Consider the following 21,929-nt stretch of genomic DNA (forward strand, 5'->3'; position numbering starts at 1 on the left):
AATCAAAATCAACCAAACTAACCTAGAACAAACCAAAGAGACCAAGAAACAACTTAATCAGATGACAGTCTTATAACATGTTATACAATAAATCTATGTTTTGTTCGAAAAATGTGCATATTTCAGGTATAAATCATAGTTTACAATGCAGCTACAATCAGAAATTGCACCGAAAGCAGCCAGAATAATTACAGACACCAACGTGACATACCGAAATACTCATCATAAAACATTTCTGAAAAATACATGGTGTATAGCAAATGAAAGACAAAGATCTTGTGAATACAGCCAATATTTCCGATTTTTTTAAAGTGTTTTACAGCGAAAACACAATATAGCATTATATTAGCTTACTACAATAGCCTACCACACTACCGCATTCATTCATCAAGGCACGTTAGCGATAGCAATAGGCACGTTAGCGTTAGCGAATAAACCAGCAAAAGATATTAAATTTCACTAACCTTCATAAACCTTCCTCAGATGACAGTCCTGTAACATCAGGTTATACATACACTTATGTTTTGTTCGAAAATGTGCATATTTAGAGCTGAAATCCGTGGTTATACAACGTAGCATAACGTAGCATAACGTGCTAACGTAGCATCTTTTTCCCAGAATGTGCAGATATTTCTATTAGACTCTCACCTATTCTGACCAAATAGCTATTCATAAACATTACAAAAAAATACATGTTGTATAGGAAACGATAGATCCATTAGTTCTTAATGCAATCGCAGTGTTAGAATTCTAAAAATATCTTCATTACGACATAAGACTTAGTTATGGTAAGGGAATAACCAAAACCTGAGCGCAAAGCTACTAGTACACAGTTCGACAGATATATGAAATAGCATCACAAAATGGTTCCTACTTTTGCTGATCTTCTATCAGAATGTTGTACAAGGGGTCCTTTGTCCAGAACAATCGTTGCTTGGATTCAGAACGAACTCTTTCCCTCTTGAATTAGCAAGCACACTGGCCATGCAGCGCTAAGCTCTCCAACGTCAACAAAGTCGAACAACGCAACACGCCGAACGTCCCGAATAAAGTTAAATAATCTAATGAAACTATATTGAAAAAACATACTTTAGGATGATATTGTAACATGTATCAAATAAATTCAAAGCCGGAGCTCATATTCGACCATAACGACAGGTTTCCAGTAGGCAATAACAGGTCCCCCCACGCGCCTTGCAGACAACAGAAAATGGGGGACACGTTATTCCAAGATGGTTTATTCAACGTCAGACAGAGATAATCAACTCATTTTTCCTCTCACTTCCTCTTGACATCCGGGTGAAGGCGTATGACGTGCACGTATAGTCATACGTATCATGCCCATTTATAGGCAGTCACTTGAATAGAAGATAGATTTCAGACTTTCCACTTCCTGGTCACAAAGTGTGCTGCCAAAAGAGTTCTGTTTTACCCACAGACAAAATTCAAACGGTTTTAGAAACTAGAGAGTGTTTTCTATCCAATAGTAATAATAATATGCATATTGTACGAGCAAGAATTGAGTACGAGGCCGTTTAAATTGGATACGATTTTCCCCAAAAGTGAAAACAGCACCCCCTGTCCTCATCAGGTTAATGAAGTGGTGACTGAAGAGCTAGCCATTTGCTCAGGTGGTTTAAGCATGTCCCGGTTTAGGTCACCAAGCAGGACAAATTCAGACTTAGTGTAAGGGAGAGAGAGCTTAGGGCAGGTAGGGTACAGGCCGGTGCTGATGAAGGATGATAGCACCCAGCAACAGGTCAACAAAGAGTTATTTGAAAGTTTAATGCTTAAAACCAGCAAATCAAATTGTTTGGGGAAAGACCAAGCACTGAAGGTGATCATTGGTAAAGATTGCCACTACCCCACCTTTGGAAGATCTGTCTTGCCGAAAAGGTTATAACCAGAAAGGTTAACATCGGTATTCAAAACACTCTTCCTTAACCACGTCTCAGTAATGACCAACACATCTGGATTGGAGCTGTGAACCCACACTTTCAAATGATCCATTTTAGGGTAATAAGCTTCTAGTAAAAGCCTGCGTTTTCTGCACGTTAACACGAGAGCAGAAATCAGTGAAGCACAAGTCAGAATTGGGGCTAGCAACAGTATATAGGCCAGGGTGTTCATGCACATTTCTAGATATCATCAACAGTAATACAATCAAGGCACGGCAGAGGACAGGGAGAGCTCTGCAGTGCTGATTTATGACATCTGAATGTGGATCAGATGGCAGCAGGATCATATTGTAAAGCAATTTCATCAGGTAACATGAATACAAAGCTGGCGAGAGGTGGTTAGATTAGGATGAGAGGCCAAACGTCTGTGTACCCAATAGAGAGGCAGAGTCCCAAGTGTGGGGAAAAAACATAGTCGGTCCCACGGTTGGGTAAAGAAAGTTTGTTGTCAACAAAGTATGCAGGAGTCATGAGGCAAATAGCAAAATGCACAAGAAAAAATATATATATATAACGACTTGGCCATTGTAAGTTCAGAGTTACTCGCCCCAACAGTGTGTGAGTGCTGGAGGTGACCAAAAGCTTGGGAGAGAGGAAGGAGTGTGGTGGGGGTACCTGTACCAGACAGGGGGAGACAACCAGGGCAGACAGTGAACAGATCGCCAGGTGGAATCCGTGCAGCAGTGCAACGGTAGTAGGTGTCACACCCACTTGGGTGAAGCTTTTATTTCTGGAGGCAGATTTCTTGTAGAAAATGCCAGTGAATGGTCTTTGAACAGCTGGAGGGGGCTTCAGAGGATGCGTCAAAGGCTCCTGCCACTTGTTGGGCCCAAAGGCCTCAACACCTTTTTACTTCACACCTTAGTGCTAATTGAATTTGCATCTGGTCTGTCCTTGCAAGCCTCGGAGCCTTAACTCAGCATTCAGTCTCCATTTAAAATAAAATATATCATTGTATTGTACTTTATTTTCTTTTTTTCTTTTTCTTCTTGGCTTTCAAAATAGCATCAGACCAAGCACTACTCACTCAGTTCCAGGTTGGATGGTGTCCTCAGGTCTCTGCTGTTTGTTTGCCAGAGCACCCTCTGTATAGCTTGGGGGAAAAACATTGGAAGCAGTAATCTCTCTTGTTAATTTTGGTCAAAATGAGGTTGCAGGTTTGGAGTTTTGATCTGGAGCGAAGGCTGTGCTGTGGAGGGTAGCATCCTGCATATGTACCTGCTGAAAAATCCAAGTTTATCTTACTCCAAATGTATAATTTAGTTAAAAAAGATTTTTTTATGTGTTGGGGGGCATTTGACCAGCAGCATTTTAATTTACCAGACATTTGAGATGTTTACCGACCCATATGCATTGGCTGCGCAACCTGATTAGGGCGTCCTCCCATGGTGCTCAGAATGACATAAATCACATTTTAGATTATGGTAATTTATCTTAACAGAACATGCAACTCAAGGATGCAATGGCGTGGCCTTCTTTACCGAATTCCGATGTGGACTTTGAAGACATTTACATTTCCTCAGCCAGCAAGACGAGTAATGAACCGCAAAATCACTAGTCTATGTCAATCTACTATCCCCCATAGTAGAAAAGTTGACCTATTCTATTGGTCAGCGTGTCCTTCTGTGCGAGGATCGCCTATTCCAAACAGACTCCGGGACAGTTGTGGAATGATAGATCCTAAATTCATTCAACCAGTACATAAAAAAACTTTAAAACGCAATAAGACTGATGCAACAGATCAGAACATTTAGCCTAAAACATTTCAAACTTGTATTCATACGCATTGTAAGTGCAGCAGTAGGCTATGCGCAAATGTTAGGTTCATAATACAATTAGTTGAAAACTCTGATTTGGAGAAGACATCCTAATACAAAAAAATCGATTCTCAAATATTGTATTTTCCTTTACGCAGTGTGCACTGAACTGACATGCAAGAATATAGTTTCAAAAGACACACACAGGTGTCTGTAATCATGGCCGGGTGTGGCCTGATATCATTGATTTAATTCTCATATATTAAAATAGCATACAAAAAACAATTTTGCTACATAAGCCTACAAACATTTACAATAGCAAAATCACAAGAGTGGCTTCAGATCAAAGTCTACGTTTAAATTAAAGATCCAGGCAGCCTCTCGTTTTAATAATAAATTGTCGAGGTCACCCCCTCCTAGGGAGGGTGACATGTTCGATGCCGATATAACGTAGAGACGAAATCGAGTGGTTTGCTTCCAGAAAGTGGGCCGCAACTGGGTAAGTCGGGTTTTTGCACCTAATGGTGCTACGATGCTCTGAGATACGTACTTTTAATTCATGCTTTGTTTTACACACACAATTTTTATCACAAGGACAAGTTATAAGATAAATAACTGCCTTAGTGGAGCACGTGATAACACCTTTTGATTGGGATCTGTTTCCCTGTTTGGGGGTGTTTGAAGGATCTACATTTATAAGGGCCATTGCATTGAGCACAGCCATTACACTTGTAGTTTCCATCCAGTAGGGGCGCAATACACGTTGTGCAGGGATATCTTGGGGTGGTAAATCAGTTTACCAATTGATCTGAGGTCCGAGGTTTGAAAACACATTACCGATACTATCATCGGATCATAGAATGTGCCAATATTTGTGAACGATTCCCTTAATTTGTTCAAAGCACTTTGAATAGTGGGTAGTTAGAATGCAAGAATGCTTCTTTTTGCGAGACTGAACTTGAAAAAGGTCATCTCAATGGCAGTATTAATCTGACAATTGTTGTAACCCCTCTCCTTGAATTTTCTTTGCGTCTCAGACATATTTCTGTCGAAATCAGATTTTTTTTTTTTACAAATTCTTTTGATTCTACAGAATTGCACTGTAGGGCAAACTGTTTTTCAAGGGAAGTAGGTGACAACTATCAGCCCTCAACAAACTGTTACGATAATTAGGTTTCCTGTAAAGATCAGTGTATAGAACATTATCTTCACACAAGATCAGAAGATCAAGAAAACAGAACAGGAGTTAAGAAAAGCATGGAACGCCTGGAGCTGTTTTGCATCATCCCACCATAGAACAAAAATATCATCAATATACTGTTTCCAAATAATGATGTTAGGCAAGAAAACATTTTTGAGACGATTGAAAATAGACTGTTTCTCCCTGTAACCCACATACAAATTAGCATAGTTAGCAAATTAGCATTAGCATAGCCATGGGGGATCCCATAGCAGTACAGTCAAATATACTTATCATCGACTGGTATTTTCATGAACGAATAGTTGAAAAAGCTGTATTTTGCAATGGGATTTTTTTATTCTCATGGACAATTAGCTGGCGGCAATTTTATTTGTCGTTTTTTAATGTATTTTATCAGCCAAAAGTCGGCCATTTTTTTATTTAACCTTTATTTAACTAGGCAAGTCAGTTAAGAACAAATTCTTGCTTGCAATGACGGCCTACCGGGGAACAGTGGGTTAACTGCCTTGTTCAGGGGCAGAACGACAGATTTTTACCTTGTCAGCTCAGGGTTTCGATCAAGCAACCTTTCGGTTTCTCTAACCACGCTCTAACCACCTGCACCCCCAAAATTATTATTTATGTGTATATGTATATATAAAAAAAAAATATATATATGTATATATATGTTTGTGTGTCCTCACCTAGGTGGGCGTGGGTGTTACAGGATGCCCTGGGCATAGCCTTCTGTCTCTACTTGCTCAAGACTATCAGACTGCCTACATTTAAGGTGGGTACACCTGTATAGAGATCCTATAACAAGATGACGTTTTATGTTTTTCTATGGGTACACTAGCATAGATGGAGCTCTATAATGTACTGAACACAGAAGTAGAATCATTAGAATGGACATCCTCATTCAAGTTGTTAGTTTCTACATTATGGTTCAATAACCCAGACAGATATCAAAGAAAGCTCAGGCTAGATTTATTCACCGCACTGGGTGTTGTAGCGTTACAAGCATATATTTATAACCTCCGACTAGGCCCCCCTTCCCAAACGGTACCAGTCAAAAGTTTGGACACACTTACTCATTCAAGGGTTTATCTTTATTTTTACTATTTTCTACATTGTAGAATAATTGCGAAGACATCTAAACTATGAAATAAAACATATGGAATCATGTAGTAACCCCCAAAAATGATTTTAGATTCTTCAATGTAGCCACCCTTTGCCTTGATGACAGATTTGCACACTCTTGGCATTCTCTCAACCAGCTTCACCTGGAATGCTTTTCCAACAGTCTTGAAGAAGTTCCCACGTATGCTGAGCACTTGTTGGCTGCTTTTCCTTCACTCTGCGGTCCAACTCATCCCAAACCATCTCAATTGGGTTGAGGTCGGATGATTGTGGAGGCCAGGTCATCTGATGCAGCACATCTGATGCAGCACTCTCCTTCTTGGTCAAATAGGCCTTATACAGCCTGGAGTGTGGGTTGTGTTGGGTCATTGTCCTGTTGAAAAACAAATTATCGTCCCACTAAGCGCAAACCAGGTGGGATGGCGTATTGCTGCAGAATGCTGTGGTAGCCATGCTGGTAAGTGTATCTTGAATTCTAAATAAATCACCAACAGTGTCACCAGCAAAGCACCCCCACACCATCACATTTCCTCCTCCATGCTTCACGGTGGGAACCACACATGCGGAGATCATCCGTTCACCTACTCTGCGTCTCACAAAGACATTGGAACCTAAAATCTCAAATTTGGGCTCATCAGACCAAAGGGCAGATTTCCACCGGTCTCATGTCCTTTGCTCATTTTTCTTGGCCCAATCAAGTCTCTTCTTCTTATTGGTGGCCTTTAGTAGTGGTTTCTTTGCAGCATTTCGACCATGAAGACCTGATTCACGCAATCTCCTCTGAACAGTTGATTTTGAGATGTGTCTGTTACTTAAACTCTAAAGCATTTATTTGGGCTTCAATTTCTGAGGCAGAGGTATCTGGGTCTTCCTTTTATGTGGCGGTCTGCACGAGAGCCAGTTTCATCATAGCGCTTGATGGTTTTTGCGACTGCACTTGAAGAAACTTTCAAAATTCTTGATATTTTCCAGATTGACTGACCTTCATGTCTTAAAGTAATGATGGACTGTCATTTCTCTTTGCTTATTTGAGCTGTTCTTTCCATAATATGGACTTGGTCTTTTACCAATAGGGCTATCTTCTCTATACCCCCCCTACCTTGTCACAAAACAACTGACTGGCTCAAACGCAATAAGAAGGAAAGAAATTCCACAGATTAACTTCTAACAAGGCACACCTTTTTTTAATTTAAATGCATTCCAGGCGACTAACTCATGAAGCTGGTTGAGAGAATGCCAAACGTGTGCAAAGCTGTCAAGGCAAAGGGTGCCTACTTTGAAGAATCTCAAATATATATATATTTTTTGATTGGTTTAACACTTCTGGTTACTAGATGATTCCATATGTGTTATTTCATAGTTTTGATGTCTTCACTATTATGTTACAATGTAGAAAATAAAATAAAAAATAATAATAAATAAGTAGGTGTGTCCAAACCTTGAATTGGTATGTGTATGTAATGTGCTATATATTTATCTTAAGAATATATAATGGTATAAGACACGGTTCTAGATTGTAATTACTGCTCTATCGCCAGACACTTGGCTCTTATTCAAACCTTGCCCTCAGAGACAGGCCTTTGTACTTTCTCTCTGCCCAAATACAATGCACACAGATCATTCCATCTAACCCATAACACAATTACTACTGCTAGGCTAATTATACAATTATGTTAAAACAGGCTTAAGTCCGTATCCAACAAAGTCGATCGGTCTGTCGTGGATTGTCTTGGGACCATTTTTAAAGTGATTTTATGGCTATGGTACTGACCACATTTAATAACTAACTAGAGTCACGAGTTGTACTGATGATCATGCATGTGTGTTAATGACCAGGACTTTCCTAACCACACCTATGACACTCAATGGCCTGTGTATCTAACCATGGGCATGAAAAGACAGTCATAGTAATGTCTTCTTCCATGTTCTTTCTTCCAGGCCTGCACCATGCTGTTGGTGACCCTATTTGTCTACGATATTTTCTTTGTATTTATCACACCTCTCTTTACCAAGGTATGTCAGTCATTCATGGTTGAGCCCAACCTTTCATTAAGAAATAATGATACATTTTCATTCTAAAACACTTTTTGTTACAGGAAGAACTTAAAGAACTATAACTTGCTAGATAAATGTACCATACATTAAGCCACTACCATGTTTCCTGTGTTTCTCTCTTCAGAGTGGTGAGAGTATAATGGGGGAGGTTGCGGCTGGTCCCTCTGACTCCTCCACACATGAAAAGGTACAGTTGGCATCATTAATCAATCGGTCAATCAATTGGTTTTATATGTTTTGTTGTTGATTTGGCGTCACAAGAGTTGTTTTTTCACTTGAACCGATGTAGTAATAGAAGTAAGAAATAATGTACTAATCTATGCTCGCTGTCCTTCCTGTCCTTTCTCCAGCTTCCTATGGTGCTTAAAGTGCCCCGCCTCAACTCCTCCCCCCTGGCTCTGTGTGACAGGCCCTTCTCTCTGCTGGGATTTGGAGACATCTTAGTACCAGGTAACATTATTGTTCTATACTCTGCCCTCTACCTACATGTTTCAAGCAGACCGCCAAGGTAACCTGTCTAAATGACTATCGCCCCATAGCACTGTTAGGTTTTAAATGATCCTAGTAAAACTCAGACGATTAGTAAAGCTTAAATCAAGTTTATTCACCCATTGGGTCACACAGCTGCATAAGACAAAGACATGGTTCCACCAGTGGTTTATATATATATATCCCAATTTGGGTGACGTCCTCCTTCCCTCTCAACATTACATCTTTATTGCTGGGCAGGAAATTAAGTGATGCGGGCCATAAACTGTTCCTTCTCCCTTAACGTGACCTGACCTGACCTCGGCCCCCTTCCTCACTAAACCACATCTCTCCACTCTTATCAGTCCCTACCACATGTGATTGCCCTCCACCATATTACATTCCTCCTACAGATAACCATTAACTTCTGGTGTTGACCCTAGACTATAGCACTCAATATTTCAATAGGATACCTGATAATTAACACTATTCCAAGTTTAGGAGTCAGAACCCAGAATCCATCAGCACTCACATCTGTAGCCATGAAAGGCTTTGAAAGGCTGGTCATGGCTCACATCAACACCACCATCCCAGACACCCTGGACCCATTCCAATTCGCCGACCGCCCCAACAGATCCACAGATGTCGCAATCTCTATTACACTCCAGACTGCCCTGTTCCACCTGGATAAGAGGAATGTTGTTCATTGACTATGTCGTGGAAAATTGTCTCAGAAATATGACACTCTTACAAGAACTTGTGAATTCAATATAGACTTTAATACAAAGTAGCAAAGCCGAGCCCTTCCATGGAAGGACCCTATCACAAACGTAACAGAGCCGAGCCCCTCCATGGAAAGAGACTAAATTCTCAGACTAAGTTCTGTCTTTGCATAACGTATAGAGTCCCCTCTCTCCTATATGAAAATAGCTTCCCTTGACATTTCTCCATTATTATCTTTTCATCTCAGAGCTTGTTAACGCCCACATCTGACAGCTGTATAGGTTATAATGGTTGCGGGACCCTTTTCACGTCCTGAAAATAATGCATGCCTATGTTTTACCTGTTGGTCATCAGTCATTTTGCTACCATCCTCCTTCCTGTATCCTTCTGACCATAGTATGTCCAGCTGTCATAAATGTACGTATGGCCTTGGTTAGTGTACTCTTTGGCATGTTACCCTTTCAGAAATGGAGTATGGCCTGGGTGTCATCTTCTTTAAATGTGCATGTCCTTGCTACTTCAGCATGGCAACTACACCTATTCATATTTAATGCGTAGCTCCCACAACTACAGCTCAACGTTCAACACCATAATCCCGTACAAGCTCAACACTAATCTCAGGACCCTGGGACTGAACACCTTACTCTGCAACTGGATCCTAGACTTCCTGATGGGCTGCCCCCAGGTATTGAGGGTAGGCAACAACACATCCGCCACGCTGACACTCAACATGGGGGCCCCTCAGGGGTGTGTGCTTAGTCCCCTCCTGTATTCTCTGTTAACCCACAACTGCGTGGCCGCACACGTGGCCGCAAACACTATCATCAAGGCGTTGAGGGTCGCCCCCAGGTGATAAGGGTAGGCAACAACACATCTGCCATGCTGATCCTCAACACTGGGCCCCCCCAGATGTGCGTGCTTAGTTCCCTCCTGTACTCCCTGTTCACCCACGACTGTGTGGCCAAACATGACTCCAACACCATCATTAAGTTTGCTGACGAGACAACAGTGGTAGGCCTGGTCACCGACAATGATGAGACAGCCTGTAGGGAGGAGGTCAGAGACCTGGCAGTGTGGTGCCAGGACAACAACCTCTCCCTCAATGTGAGCAAGACAAAGGAGCTGATCGTGGACTACAGGAAAGGGCGGGCAGAACAGGCCACAATTAACATTGACGGGGCTGTAGTGGAGCAGGTCGAGAGTTTAAAAGTTCCTTGGTGTCCACATCACCAATGAACTATCATGGTCCAAACACACCAAGACAGTCATGAACAGGGCACGACAACACTTTTTCCCCCTCAGGAGACTGAAAAGATATGTCATGGGTCCCCAGATCCTCAAAAAGTTCTACAGCTGCACCATCGAGAGCATCCTGACCGGTTGCATCACCACCTGGTGTGGCAACTGCTCGGCATCTGACCATAAGGCGTTACAGAGGGTAGTGCGTACGGCCCAGTACATCACTGGGGCCAAGCTTCCTACCATCCAGGACCTATACACTAGGCGGTGTCAGAGGAAGACCCAAATTTTTTTCAAAAACTCCAGTCACCCAAGTTATAGACTGTTCTCTCTGCTACTGCACGGCAAGTGGTACCGGAGCGCCAAGTCTAGGACCGAAAGCCTCCTTAACAGCTTCTACCCCCAAGCCATTAAGACTGCTGAACAATTAATCAAATGGCCACCCGGACTATTTACATTGACACGCCCCCCCCCTCCCTTTGCACTAACTCCTTTGACTCATCACATACGCTGCTGCTACTGCTTATTATCTATCCTAGTCTAGCCTAGTCACTTTACCCCTACCTATATGTACACTGAACAAAAATATAAACGTAACATGTAAAGTCTTGGTCCCATGTTTCATGAGCTGAAATAAAACATTCCAGAAATGTTACATATGCACTAAAAGCTTGTTTCTTTCATTTTGTGCTAAAATTCGTTTACATCCTTGTTAGTGAGCATTTTTCATCCACGTGACAGGTGTGGCATATCAAGAAGCTGACTAAACAGCATGATCATTACACAGGTGCACCTTGTGCTGGGGACAATAAAAGGACACTCTAAAATGCACACAACACAATGCCACAGGTGTGCAATTGGCATGCTGACTGCAGGAATGTCCACCAGAGCATTGAATGTTAATTTCTCTACCATAATCCACCCCCAACGTCGTTTTAAAGAATTTGGCAGTACGTCCATCTTGCCTCACAACCGCACACCAAGTGTATGGCGTCGTGTGGGTGAGCGGTTTGTTGATGTCAATGAACATGACATGAACAGAGTGCTCCATGATGGCATGGGCAGGCATAAGCTACTGTTATCGAACACAATTGCATTTTATCAATGGCAATTTGAATGCACAAAAATACCGTGATGAGATCCTGAGGCCCATTGCGAGGTCCATTTTAAGGTATCTATGACTAACTGATGCATATCTGTATTCCCAGGCATGTGAAATCCATAGATTAAGGCCTAATACATTTATTTCAATTGCACATCAATTCAGACCCCCAGACCCCAATTCAGACTTTTTCGACATTTTGTTACGTTACAAAAATGTCCTCAATCTACACACAATAATGACAAAGCAAAAACAGGTTTTTAGAAATGTTAGCAAATTTATTAAAAATAAAATGCAGATTTACCTAAGTATTCAGACCCTTTGCTATGAGACTCAAAATTGAGCTCCGGTACATCCTGTTTCCATTGATCATCCTTGAGATGTTTCTACAACTTGGAGTCCACCTATGGTAAATTCAATTGATTGGACATGATTTGTAAAGGCACACGCCTGTCTATATAAGGCCCCACAGTTTACAGTGCATGTCAACGCAAAAACCAAGCCATGAGGTCGAAGCAATTGTCCGTAGAGCTCCAAGACAGTATTGTGTCAAGGCACAGATCTGGGGAAGAGTACCAAAAATGTTCTGCAGCACTGAAGGTCCCCAAGAACACCCCAGCCTCCATCATTCTTATTTGGAAGAAGTTCGGAACCACCAAGACTCTTCCTAGAGCTGGCTGCCCAGCCAAACTGAGCAATAGGGGTAGAAGGGCCTTGGTCAGGGAGGTGACCAAGAACCCGATGGTCACTCTGACAGAGCTCCAGAGTTCCTCTGTGGAGATGGGAGAATCTTCCAGAAGGACAACCATCTCTGCAGCACTCCATCAATCAGGCCTTTATCGTAGAGTGGCCAGATGGAAGCCACTCCTCAGCAAAAGGCACATGACAGACCGCTTGGAGTTTGCCAAAAGGCACCCAGACCATGAGAAACAAGATTCTCTGGTCTGATGAAACCAAGCTTGAACTCTTTGGCTTGAATGCCAAGTGTCACGTCTGGAGGAAACCTGGCACCATCCCTACGGTGAAGCATGGTGGTGGCAGCATCATGCTCTGGGGATGTTTTTCAGTGGCAGGGACTGGCAGACTAGTCAGGATCGAGGGAAAGATGAATGAAGCAAAGTACAGAGATCCTTGATGAAAACCTGCTCCAGAGCGCTTAGGACCTCAGACTGGGGCAAAGGTTTACCTTCCAACAGGACAACGACCCTTACCACACCGCCAAGACAACGTAGCAGTGGCTTCGGGACAAGTCTCTGAATCCTTGAGTGGCCCAGCCAGAGCCCGGACTTGAACCCGATCGAACATCTCTGGAGAGACCTGAAAATAGCTGTGCAGCTACACTCCCCATCCAACCTGACAGAGCTTGAGAGGATCTGTAAAGAAGAATGCTATAAACTCCCCAAATACAGGTGTGCCAAGATTTTAGCTTCATATCCAAAAAGACTCGAGGCTGTAATCGCTGCCAAATGTGCATCAACAAATTTCTGAGTAAATTGTCTGAATACTTATGTAAATGTGATATCTGTTTTTGCAATACAATTTGATTTACTCTACTCTTGTATCCTGTCTTACTACCAGGTAATACCCATAGTGCCTAATCTAAATCTCATTTAGGGCCAGGAATTCTCCCTGACCTGGACCTATATCATACAGCATCTTTCTGTGGCGAGATAAAGCTGCTATCTGAACTCGTCCCGGCTTAGCTGACATGGTCTCTCGCTCTCTGCCTCACTCTCTGTGTGTGTCAGGTCTGCTGGTAGCCTACTGTCACAGGTTTGACATCCTCATGCAGTCCTCACGGTTCTATTTCCTGGCCTGCACTATCGGTAAGACCAACACATAATCTTTTTGATAGTCAAATCGACTTTGTTTGTAGTCTATACCGGACAATATTTGTTCCAACCAAGCAGTAACACACCTGATTCACGCTTCCTCTACCTCTTTCACCCTCTCCCTTGCTCCCGCTCTCCAGGTTATGGTATCGGGCTGCTCATCACCTTTGTAGCTCTGGCCCTGATGCAGATGGGTCAGCCGGCCCTGTTGTACCTGGTGCCTTGCACCCTCCTCTCCAGCCTGGCGGTGGCGCTGTGGCGCAAAGAGCTGCCCTTATTCTGGACAGGAAGTGGATTTGTGGTGATTACCAGTTTGATATGAGTGTCGCCGCCGCCGCCTATGGACAGAAACATGTCTAGTATTATGTACCAAACTTTAAATTCTAGGTTTACTGTTGAGTACCGTAGCCCCGAAAAACTAGATATCGGTTTCTTTGTTCCCCCTGCTCTGCCCTCCCAACCCATACTGTCATTTTACTGTGGGTTCTTTGCTATCAGGTGTCTATGAATGTCGCTGCCGATATCTGATCTGGGCTTGCCTTTATTCTTTACTAGTATAATTATAGTCCTCTGCTGCTAGATACCAGTCAGATTGTCTTACAGTAGATTGTAATGCTGTGGTGTTGGAATAGACACGATGCGTTATAGGGTTTTGGGTCATTAAACACCATTTGGTAGGTAGTTGACAACGCATAGTATCTGGCGGTGACAAGGGAGTGTACTGTACTTTGTATCTCACCCCTTTTTCTCTGAACTGCACATTGTGAACATGTTTCTAGAAGCTACTGGGTTTTGTATCACAAGGTGCTCTTAAGGCTCTTGCTTTCCTCTTAATGTTTCCTCCACCTCTGTGTGTCAGATCTATCGCTCAATGTACAGCCATACCTGTGCTAACAAGCTGCCCCACTATCTGTGGTCAGGGAGAGAGACGGAGACACACAGAGAGCATGGGCTCCTGAGTTCTTCTGCAAAAACATAGAATTTGAGTTTGATAAATGTAGATAAAAGTCAAACTAAAATTTGCAAGGACTTATTATAGGATACTAACATCAAAACCTTTATTACAATTCACAATTCCATACCTAAAACCTTGATTTTGGATAAAATTACCTGAACGGACTATTACCACCAAGGACTATCAAGAAAAACAAACTTCTAACAAGCCAAAACATTCAGAAGAAACACAGCGGAACCTGGAAATACCATCCAACACAAAACTGAGTGAGTAATATTCAGTCTGAACCTCCTTTCTGAAGCCAAACAGTAAAATACTGTCTCTAGCTAATTTTGTTATATAAAGCTTAATAATTAAGGCTATCAAGCTGCTAGGATAGAATCTGACTGAAATTAGCACTGAAGTGCAAAGTGAGAGATGTGAACTCTTGGCCTAACAATGGCGGGAGAGTTTCACAGCCCCCCCCCACCAAATGAGGCCTTTGAAGCCCCCTCCATCTGTGCAGAGAAAAAAAACTTCTCTCAAACTTCTCTCACCTACTCCCATTGCCTGCTGCACTGCTGCTTGGATTCCACCTGGCAATCCGTTCGCTGTCTCCCTGGCCTGTCTCCCCCTGTCCCCCCGCCACACTCCCCCTTCTCTCCCGAGCTTTCGATCACCTCCAGCACACATGCACTGTTGGGGCAAGTGACTCTGAACTTACAATGGCTAGCCCCAAGTTGTTATATTTTTCTCTTGTGCTTTATGATATTTGCCTCATGACTCCTGTGTGCTTTGTTGACTATGAACTTGCTTGTTTACCCAACTGTGGGACAATCTGTGTGTTCCCACACTCGGGACTCTGACTCTCTATTGCAGGGCTGTCCAACCCTCTTCCTGGAGAGCTACCATCCTGTAGGTTTTCGCTCCAACCCTAATCTAGCGCACCTGACTCTAATAATTAGCTGGTGGATAAGCTGAATCAGGTTAGTTACAACTGGGGTTGAAAACCTACAGGAGGGTCGCTCTCCAGGAACAGGTTTGGACAGCCTTGCTCCATTGGTTACACCGACTTTTGGCCTCCCATCCTATGCTAACCACCTCTCGCCGGCTTTGTATTCATGTTACCTGATGAAATTGCTGTACAATATGATCTTGTTGCCATCTAATGAACATTCAAATGTTCTAAGTCAACACTGCAGAGCTCTCCCTGTCCTCAGCCGTGCCCTAATTGTATTACTGCTGTTTTTTTTCTGGAAATGTGCATGTACACCCTGGCCCGTCTGTTGCTAGCCCCAATTCTGACTTGTGCTCTGCTTCACTGATTTCTGCTCTCGTAAAAGCCTAGGTTTTCTGCACGTTAACACTAGAAGCTTCTTACCCTAAAATGGATCATTTGAAAGTGTGGGTTCACAGCAACAATCCAGATGTGTTGGTCATTACTTATTATCATTATTTGGTAAGACAGATCTTCCAAAGGTGGTGGAGTGGCAATCTTTACCAAGGAATACCTTTTGTGCTCGGTTGTCTCCACAAAGTCGATCCCCAAACAATTTCATTTGCTGGTTTTAGACGTTAAGCTTTCAAATAGCTCTTTGTTGACTTGCTGGGTGTTATCGTCCACCATCAGCACCGGCCTGTACCTTAAATGCCCTTACACTAAGTCTGAATTTGTCCTGCTAGGTGACCTAAACTGGGCCGTGCTTAAACCACCTGACCAAGTCCTAAAGCAATGGGACTCCCTAAATCTTTCTCAGATTATTACCAATCCTACAAGGTATGACTCCAAACACCCAGAAAAGGCTACTCTCCTTGATGTCATCCTTACAAATAATCATGATAGGTATCAGTCTAGTGTTTTCTGTAATGACCTTAGTGATCACTGTTTTACAGCCTGTGTTTGTAATGGCTGCTCAGTGAAACGACTTGTCATAGACGCTTGCTAAAAAACTTTCATGAGCAAGCCTTCCTTCATGAGCTGGCCTCTGTAAATTGGTATAGAATCAGCTTGATCCCCTCTGTCGAAGACGCTTGGATTTATACATTTTTTTTCAGGGGTATCGTTAACAAATATGCGCCCATAAAGAAAATGATAATTAAAACAGGTTCAGCCCCTAGTTCGACCGTGATCTGGTAGAGTTACACTCCACCTCAAGAATGCCATTTGGCAAATCGCTCGGCCCACGCATACTCGGGCTGACTGGCTCTCGTTCAGGCAAACTAGAAAAGTGCACTCAAGCTATCCGGAAGGCCAAAGTTAGTTTCTTTAAGGAGCAGTTCTCTCTATGGGTCTAACCCCAAGAAGTTCTGGAAAACGGTTTAAAGACCTGGAGAATAAACCCTCCTCACAGCTGCCCATGTCCCTTAATGTTGACAATGTGGTTGTTACAGACAAGGAGCACATGGCTGAGCTCTTTCATCACCACTTCATTAAGTCAGGATTCCTATTTGACTCTGCCATGCCTCCTTGCCCATTAAACATTTCCTCATCTCCCCTCTTTCCCCTGCCCCGCTACAAAGTTTCTCCCTGCAGGTAGGGTGCTAAAGGAGCTCCTTAAACTTGACCCCCAAAAAACATCTGGGTCAGATGGTTTAGACCCTTTCTTCTTTAAGGTTGCTGCCCCTATCACCGCTAAGCCTATCTCTGACCTTTTTAACCTGTCTCTCGTTCCCATTGCTTGGAAGGCAGCCACGGTGTGTCCTTTATTTAAAGGGGGAGATCAAGCTGGTCCTAACTGTTATAGGCCTATTTCTATTTTGCCCTGTTTATCAAGTGTTGGAAAAACTTATCAAGAAAGCCAGTCAGTTGATTATTGAGATCTAGAATATTCTCTCTGGTATGCAATCTGGTTTCCGCTCAGGTTATAGATGTGTCACTGCAACCTTAAAGGTCCTTAATGATGTCACCATTGCCCTTGATTCTAAGCAATGTTGTGCTGCAATTTTTATTGACTTGGCCAAAGCTTTTGATACGGTAGACCATTCCATTCTTGTGGGCCAGCTAAAGAGTATTGGTGTCTCTGAGGAGTCTTTGGCCTGGTTTGCTAACTACCTCAAAGAGTGCAGTGTATAAAGTCAGAAAATCTGCTGTCTCAGTCACTGCCTTTCAACAAGGGAGTACCCCAAGGCTTGATCCTAGGCCCCACGCTCTTCTCAATTTACATCAACAACCTAGCTCAAGCAGTAGGAAGCTCTCATCCATTTATATGCAGATAGTTTTATACTCAGCTGGCCCCTCCCTGGATTTTGTGTTAAACGCTCCACAACACAGCTTTCTTAGTGTCCAACAAGCTTTCTCTGCCCTTAACCTTGTTTTGAACGCCTCCAAAACAAAGGTCATGTGGTTTGGTAAGAAGAATGCCCTCCTCCCACAGGTGTTATTACTACCTCTGAGGGTGTAGAGCTTGAGGTAGTCACTTCATACAAGTACTTGGGAGTATGGCTAGACGGTACACTGTCCTTCTCAAAACATATCAAAGCTGAAGGCTAAAGTTAAATCTAGACTTGGTTGCCTCTATCGTAATCTCTCCTCTTTTACCACAGCTGCCAAACTAACCCTGATTCAGATGACCATCCTACCCATGCTAGATTATGGCGACATCATTTATAGATCGGCAGGTAAGGGTGCTCTCGAGCGGCTAGATGTTCTTTACCATTCGGCCATCAGACCATTCGGTCTATCTTTATGTAGTGTTGTGTGTTTTGTCCTATATATATTTATTTTTAATCCCAGCCCCCGTCTCCGAAAGATGCCCTTTGCCTTCTGGTATGTCGTCATTGTAAATAGGAACAAATTCTTAACTGACTTAATAAATAAAAAATGTGTGTTTAAAGATGTCTCCTCTCTAACACCCAGGAAGCTCCGATTTCAAACTCCCATTAGAGAGCTCTGCAAACGCTATGTCAAAATACGATTGTTACTCACCAAATATGGAGTTTCGCTGAGCAACTATCTTCATTTACTCCCATTACGGCCAGTATGTACTTCCAATACAAGAAACCGTTAAAAAAAAAATCTTCAGTAGCTTCAATGTATTCTGCTGTTGTAGACTTCCGACCTGTACATTGCAGTAATGAGTGATTGGAGGTGCTAAATAGGCTTTTTTTTGGTTGCTTGTACATTTTTATTTAGACCTTTTTTGGAAGTACATACTGGCCGTAACAGGAGTAAATGAAGATAGTTTCTCAACGAAACTCCATATTTGGTGAGGAACGAACCTATAACTCTTGCGGAGCTGTCTAATGGGAGTTTGAATCAGAGGTTCCTGGGCGTTAGACACCTACTCATAGTGAAAATCCTTAATGCACAGATACTAGAGCTCTAACAAGCTTGCTATAGTAGCACACTCTTCCAGTCAGTGGATTGCTGTGATAAGAAATACAGTGAAGGCTTTATTTAGTCCATTGATCTAGAATTGACTTGTTGACAGAGGAATGGCACTATATGTTTTGGTGTTCTGCATAAACTGTCATGTGCTTATTGTTGTCTCAGACTAGCTCCACAGTGGTCTGATGTCTCTCCTCTATTTGTCCCTCCCAGCCTCCCATAGTTCTGCAACCAATCAACTGTACGCAAACCCCAGGACCACCCATAGAGGAGCCCCTCACCAATCCTGAACTACAAGGTCTTGAAGCAGAGTGAGGACCCTCTTCCTCCCCCACTTCAGGACACACCCCCTCCAGAGGCCAGCAAATCAGAATAAAGGATTTCTAGGATGCCAATTTCTTATTCATTTAGTTTCTGTTCTTTTTTTTCTTTTTCTTTTTTACAAAGGTTCTCAATGGAACTCTATACATTCGTAATGGACAAAATTATAAACATTTCAGTGCACTTGGTGTGTAAAGAGGATGGATGAAAGGGAAGAATGGATGAGCGGGAGGGAGGGAAAGAGGGCACCCAACCTACAGTGGCTGTTCTTCATATCCTTGGGGCGGCAGGATCAGCCATGGGAGTCCTGGTAAATGAGCCAGACGTGACCCAGGCTAAACAACACCAAGCCAGGCAAAGAGCACAATATAGCTTCGACCTACGCTGACCTAGTCCCTTGTTACCATTGTCATGGAAATTCTAACCAAAAGGAAGAGAGACCTGATTCTTCAAACAACTTAATTATAAGATTTGCAAAAACGGAGCAGTTAAGTCACTCAATTGTGCAGATTTAGAGCCCAACGAACAGTTGGGTCTCAGCTTTTATATGAAATTACAACCTCTTGGTATATGTGGCAGTTAGCAGATGTGTGTAAACGGGCGTGGAACAGTGTGTAAAAGGCGATTAGTTTGCCTGTGCAGATTAAGATAGCACGAGGGCTTAACCATCTAACGGCATTTGCCACAGCTCACACTGTGCTCGTTTCTGCAAGTTTCCACACAGCTGAGTTCCGGCAGATAGATAAAATGTGATGTCGCATGCTGCGTTTGCACCCAAACGGCTCTTAGCTGTCGACAAGATTGTATCAGGGGGGAAAAAACACTAGCATATAACAATAGACACTTCTCTAAGTATAAAAAGTATGTCTAACTTTCTCACCACACACTATGCCAAAGTCTTGTTCACTACTCGGCTATTCCAATCGGACATGAGGTAGGTTGGAAATAAAGGCTTACGCTAACCAACACCCCCTGGCCCTTCCCATATGAGTTAGACCCCCGTGACTGAAATTGAGTCACATCACTATAGATTGCCTACTCTGCCCTGTTCAACCCCATATGATGTGGTAGCCGATTATGTTCATGCATCTCCCATGTAGTCAGCCTGAGTCGCATCCAATACACATGACCTGCCCTGCTCAACATCCCACCCTCAACACCATCCTGTTCAGTTTGTCTCCCCCACCAATTCTATGCAGAAAAGCATTCAATAATTTTTTAACCTTTATTTAACCAGGTGAGTCCCATTGAATCTCTTTTTTTAAGGGAGGCCTGGCAGCCATTATAATCTACACTACTAGAAGGTCAATATATGTGCATTCTAAATTACACCCTGTTCCCTAAATAGGGCCCTGGTCAAAAGTAGCGCACTGTATAGGAAATGGGGTGCGATTTGGGATGATGCCAATGTGTCCCACCATTATAAATCGGTCGGCTTGTTCCCTTTCTTTTTCTTCTTGAAGTACCATGAAGAACGAAAGAGCCACACTACGGCCTGTCCTCTGTACATCAAACATGACTGAACTATCAGACATACCCTTTTTCATGTGGTGCTATCATGGATTCTCAACCAGCCAAAGGTATATGATAATAATGATTATTGATTTAGGGCATAAAGGGATACTTTACTAGTGGACTAAAAAGCAAGCTTTGTGGAGAATCTTCATGTAAAGTGTTTATAAATCCAGAATAAGATTTAATCTGTGTTTGGGAAATCTTCCCAAATATATATATATATATTTTTTTTTTTTAATCTTATCTTTGCTTGCTATGGGTTTGGTTTGATCCAGGCTGTCTTTTATATACATTTAAGGTTGCAACAATTAAGGTTGTCCCCACTCTTTTTCCAGTAGATGTTGTGGTTCCACTTTATAGTAGGTGTAAAACCCATGTATGTGTTTAATTACATTGTAGGCAGCTAGGCAAACATTCTTACATAGTACTTACAACTTAAACTGTTTACCTAATTCATTACACTAACTACTTACCAGTACGTAACTACGTTATAAGGAGACTTAAGGGCTCGATTCAATCCATATCACCAAAGTTCAGCGCTATAGCACGATTGAAATTGAAAGGCAACGTTCCCGCTGCATTCATGGTAAATGCTGTATATAATGGCTCAATCTGAAATTACCTTTATTTCAAGTGCACAATAGTGCTGAACTTAAGCAATACGGATTGAATCAAATCCCCTAGATTGACCGATTTGGTTATAATATTCAATATTGTCTTAAATGGGTTTTGGCCTTACTTGTATCCATGGTTACAATTTGAATGTCTCTGTGCATATTGCTTTATGAAGACAAAGTGCTGTGTTTGTTTCGTAATTAAACTATGATAAGTGATCATTTTGAAGTTTGGTGGGTGTCTCATAATAATTACCAACAGTCTCAATTCTCGAGTGACTTACTCGATACATTTGCGCAATATTTTTGTCTGCATCCCAAATGGTACCCTATTTCCTATACAGTCCACTACTTTTGACCATGGTCTAAACTGGCGGGCCCTTTTGTAGGTCCTCGGACAAATAAAAAATATATAATACATGTTTTTGTAAATCAGTCAGTGTCAACTTAGTGCTGACAGAGTAATACAATACACAAGGAGCAATTAAAAAATGTGGTTGAGCATCAGCAGTCACTTAATTGGCCCATGTCAGCTAAATCTTTCTTAGCTGTCCGCTAAACTAATGTACCAGTCTATCTAAACTTATCGTACGCATGGTCTAATTACCGACAGGTTGGAGCCATTGATCATCAGTTATATTAACTGCAAACATGGGGCCTCCTGAGTGGCGCAGTGGTCGAAGGCACTGCATCGCAGTGCTTGAGGCATCACTACAGTTCCGGGTTCGATCCCAGGCTGTCACAACCGGCCGTGACCTGGAGTA

General features: G+C 42.5%; 1 protein-coding gene across 5 annotated transcripts in view; it reads left to right on the top strand.

The window, feature by feature from the left end:
- The window catches only part of sppl2 (signal peptide peptidase-like 2), a 48,064-nt gene extending 26,670 nt beyond the window's left edge, over positions 1-21,394 (top strand). For 2 of the 5 annotated variants that reach the window (XM_071376794.1, XM_071376793.1), the window contains 7 exons: positions 5,604-5,685; positions 7,974-8,048; positions 8,215-8,277; positions 8,441-8,540; positions 13,371-13,448; positions 13,595-13,755; positions 18,929-21,394. In XM_071376794.1, coding sequence (XP_071232895.1) covers positions 5,604-5,685; positions 7,974-8,048; positions 8,215-8,277; positions 8,441-8,540; positions 13,371-13,448; positions 13,595-13,755; positions 18,929-19,030 — 661 coding nt within the window. In that variant the 3' untranslated portion in view covers positions 19,031-21,394. Of the gene's footprint in view, positions 1-5,603; positions 5,686-7,973; positions 8,049-8,214; positions 8,278-8,440; positions 8,541-13,370; positions 13,449-13,594; positions 13,756-17,931; positions 18,007-18,928 lie in introns of all 5 variants that reach the window. The other 3 variants (XR_011671890.1, XM_071376796.1, XM_071376797.1) reach the window with 3 other exon arrangements.
- The last annotated feature ends 535 nt before the right edge of the window (positions 21,395-21,929 follow it).

The sequence above is a fragment of the Salvelinus alpinus genome, chromosome 30, assembly GCF_045679555.1.
Source record: "Salvelinus alpinus chromosome 30, SLU_Salpinus.1, whole genome shotgun sequence".
NCBI classification, from domain to species: Eukaryota; Metazoa; Chordata; class Actinopteri; order Salmoniformes; family Salmonidae; genus Salvelinus; species Salvelinus alpinus.